Source organism: Papilio polytes, unplaced genomic scaffold (assembly GCF_000836215.1).
Source record: "Papilio polytes unplaced genomic scaffold, Ppol_1.0 DF821067.1, whole genome shotgun sequence".
NCBI classification, from domain to species: Eukaryota; Metazoa; Arthropoda; class Insecta; order Lepidoptera; family Papilionidae; genus Papilio; species Papilio polytes.
In genome coordinates, this window is record NW_013528137.1 from 2,065,839 (window position 1) to 2,068,160 (window position 2,322).

Consider the following 2,322-nt stretch of genomic DNA (forward strand, 5'->3'; position numbering starts at 1 on the left):
CCTCGTTGTGTCGCTCGCGGTAGCGCGCCGGCTGGTGCGGGATTATTGACGCGAAGTCGCGGTTGCGACACCTGCAAAGCAATAAAATAGAACTCTTATTTTTACATAAAGCAGTAGAGTCAAGGTTCTTTACTTAAAATTATATCGTGGTAATCATAATATCACGGCGTAAACTAAGCAAAAAATAATAACTAATATTTTTTAATCTCATTTCTTAATATCTTACAACATTATACATGCGAAATATTAGATAGATGAATGCATGGATGTTGGTTAGAATTTTATGTAGAGAATAGTCTGAAAAGAACACATAGGCTACTTGCTTTTGTTTTTTTTATTCCACGCGGTGGTGTCGCCGGCTTAAGCAAGTAATAAATAAATTAGGAATTCACCACAATCCCACCTGAATAACCTGACTCATGGTCAGATGGTCAAGTTTCAATAGGTACTCTACTAATCTTACCATTAAAAAAATATTGAAATACAGAGTGAGCTTAGTTAGAAATCATTTCTAAACTCCTGTAGGTATAAAACAAATAAAAACGGTAAGTTACCCATCTTTGACGAGAAGCACGGCGCCGGTGGCGTGCGGGCGGTCGGGGTCGGGGGAGACCGCCACCTCCAGCAGCTTGATGTGCTGCCACGCGGAATCCGGGTTGATGCGTGCACGCAGCTGCAACTTCGTGCCGATGGGAACAGCCTACGCACAATGCATAATTTATTGCTTATATACTATTAACACTATTAAAACTATAATAGTCTAATGGTTAGGATACCGACTTCCAATCCGGGGTGGGATTCAAATCTCGAATCGAACGACTATAGTTGTGAAGCTATGATAGTGAACTAAGTCCTCCCAGACAAGTATAGTCAATCCTTACTATATCTTAGTTAGAATGGTTAAAAGTAATACGAGCAAATTTCAAATAATGATATTTAAAAAACCGTTATATTCGATCGTTCGATAACATCGAATGTTTTTTGCGTTTGTACTTTTTTTTTTGCAAATACATCAATGTATTTACCTGATCTAGCGGTACGTCTACCGATTGGTTGGTGTGTCGTGAGACAGGTGGTGCCTCCTTGTACAGCGCCACCTCGTACTCCAGCCGGCCAGGAGTCTCCTCTACCACGCCCGACACGCGCGCTCCGTGAGGACTGGAGGCAAAAACACCTTAATTAACATGAGTGCTATATAAAAATATACATAGCGTCATAACCTATACTTATAGTATCTTTATCCATATTAAATTCTATTCTAAACGATTACTATATTATTATACAGAGAAAAGATTTGTAATTTTGTAGGTATTGAAATAAGTAAAAAACTACTAGGCCTATTTAAAAAAATCTTATACCATTAGATAGCTACGTTATCAGTGATTAACATAGGCTTTTTTTTTAATTTCTCGCGGGAGAAATCGCGAGCAATAGCTAGTAGTTTTTATAGGTAGTTTAAACTCGGTGCAATAAGAATTAAAATAACAATGTCTTTCTCTAGCTGGTTATCTAGGTTAATAGACTAGAGTTTATCTAATAAAATATAGTACCTAATAAACTTCCAGCAAGAGTATGCTAATAGTATGCAGGACAAGTTCCGGTGTCAAGGGCATGGATTTACAGCCTCGACACATTTATACAGCTTTCTATTAAAGGAATACTTAGAAAGTGGAATAGTGGCTTTGTACAATAATGAAAGGCGTGGATTATTAGGGCTAAGGAACTATGTTTAGATTGGCTGTTTATAGGGTGTTCACTTAAGAATTAAAATTTAAACTGATCATATATACGTATATTTGGACTAACAGAAATCTTTTTACTTTCTTTTTTGGTCGCGTTAGTAGCCAATGGAATAATGGATTTCCCAATTTGAGTTCAGTACAAGCTAATACAGTGCCATCCAAGCTTTACATTGGCTCGCAATTCAGCGTGAGACACATAGGTTATCAAACGCTTTTCTTATTTGGCCTTCCTGGTACTCTACTGCGATTTTATTTTATTTACTACTTACAAACTGCCAGCGAAGCCTGCCGCCTTATTCTCGATGATGGTGGGCTCCGGAGGTTTGCACATGATGATCAGCTCCTGGTCTGACTGCATCACCACGCCCGGGAACTGAGGGAACCACACCCGCACGTGCACGAAGCCCTAAAAACAGAAGAACCGTTGAACGAAACAAAGGAGATGGGTGTTAAATGCTAAATGTCATTAACCAATAAAATGGTGATTGACAACGCTTCGTTTACTACTTAACTTAAGCTATAAAAACAAGTATTTAGATTATTTGTCGATGATATACTATGAATGTTGGAAAACTGTTAG

General features: G+C 38.3%; 1 protein-coding gene across 1 annotated transcript in view; it reads right to left on the reverse strand.

The window, feature by feature from the left end:
• LOC106109671 overlaps positions 1-2,322 on the reverse strand; it is a 19,859-nt gene that overhangs the window by 1,392 nt on the left and 16,145 nt on the right. Inside the window, exons 4-7 of the mRNA XM_013291256.1 lie at positions 2,012-2,148; positions 1,026-1,158; positions 555-700; positions 2-71 (exon numbers count right to left, since the gene is read on the reverse strand). Of these exons, the coding sequence (XP_013146710.1) occupies positions 2-71; positions 555-700; positions 1,026-1,158; positions 2,012-2,148 (486 nt within the window). The remainder of the gene's footprint in view (position 1; positions 72-554; positions 701-1,025; positions 1,159-2,011; positions 2,149-2,322) is intronic.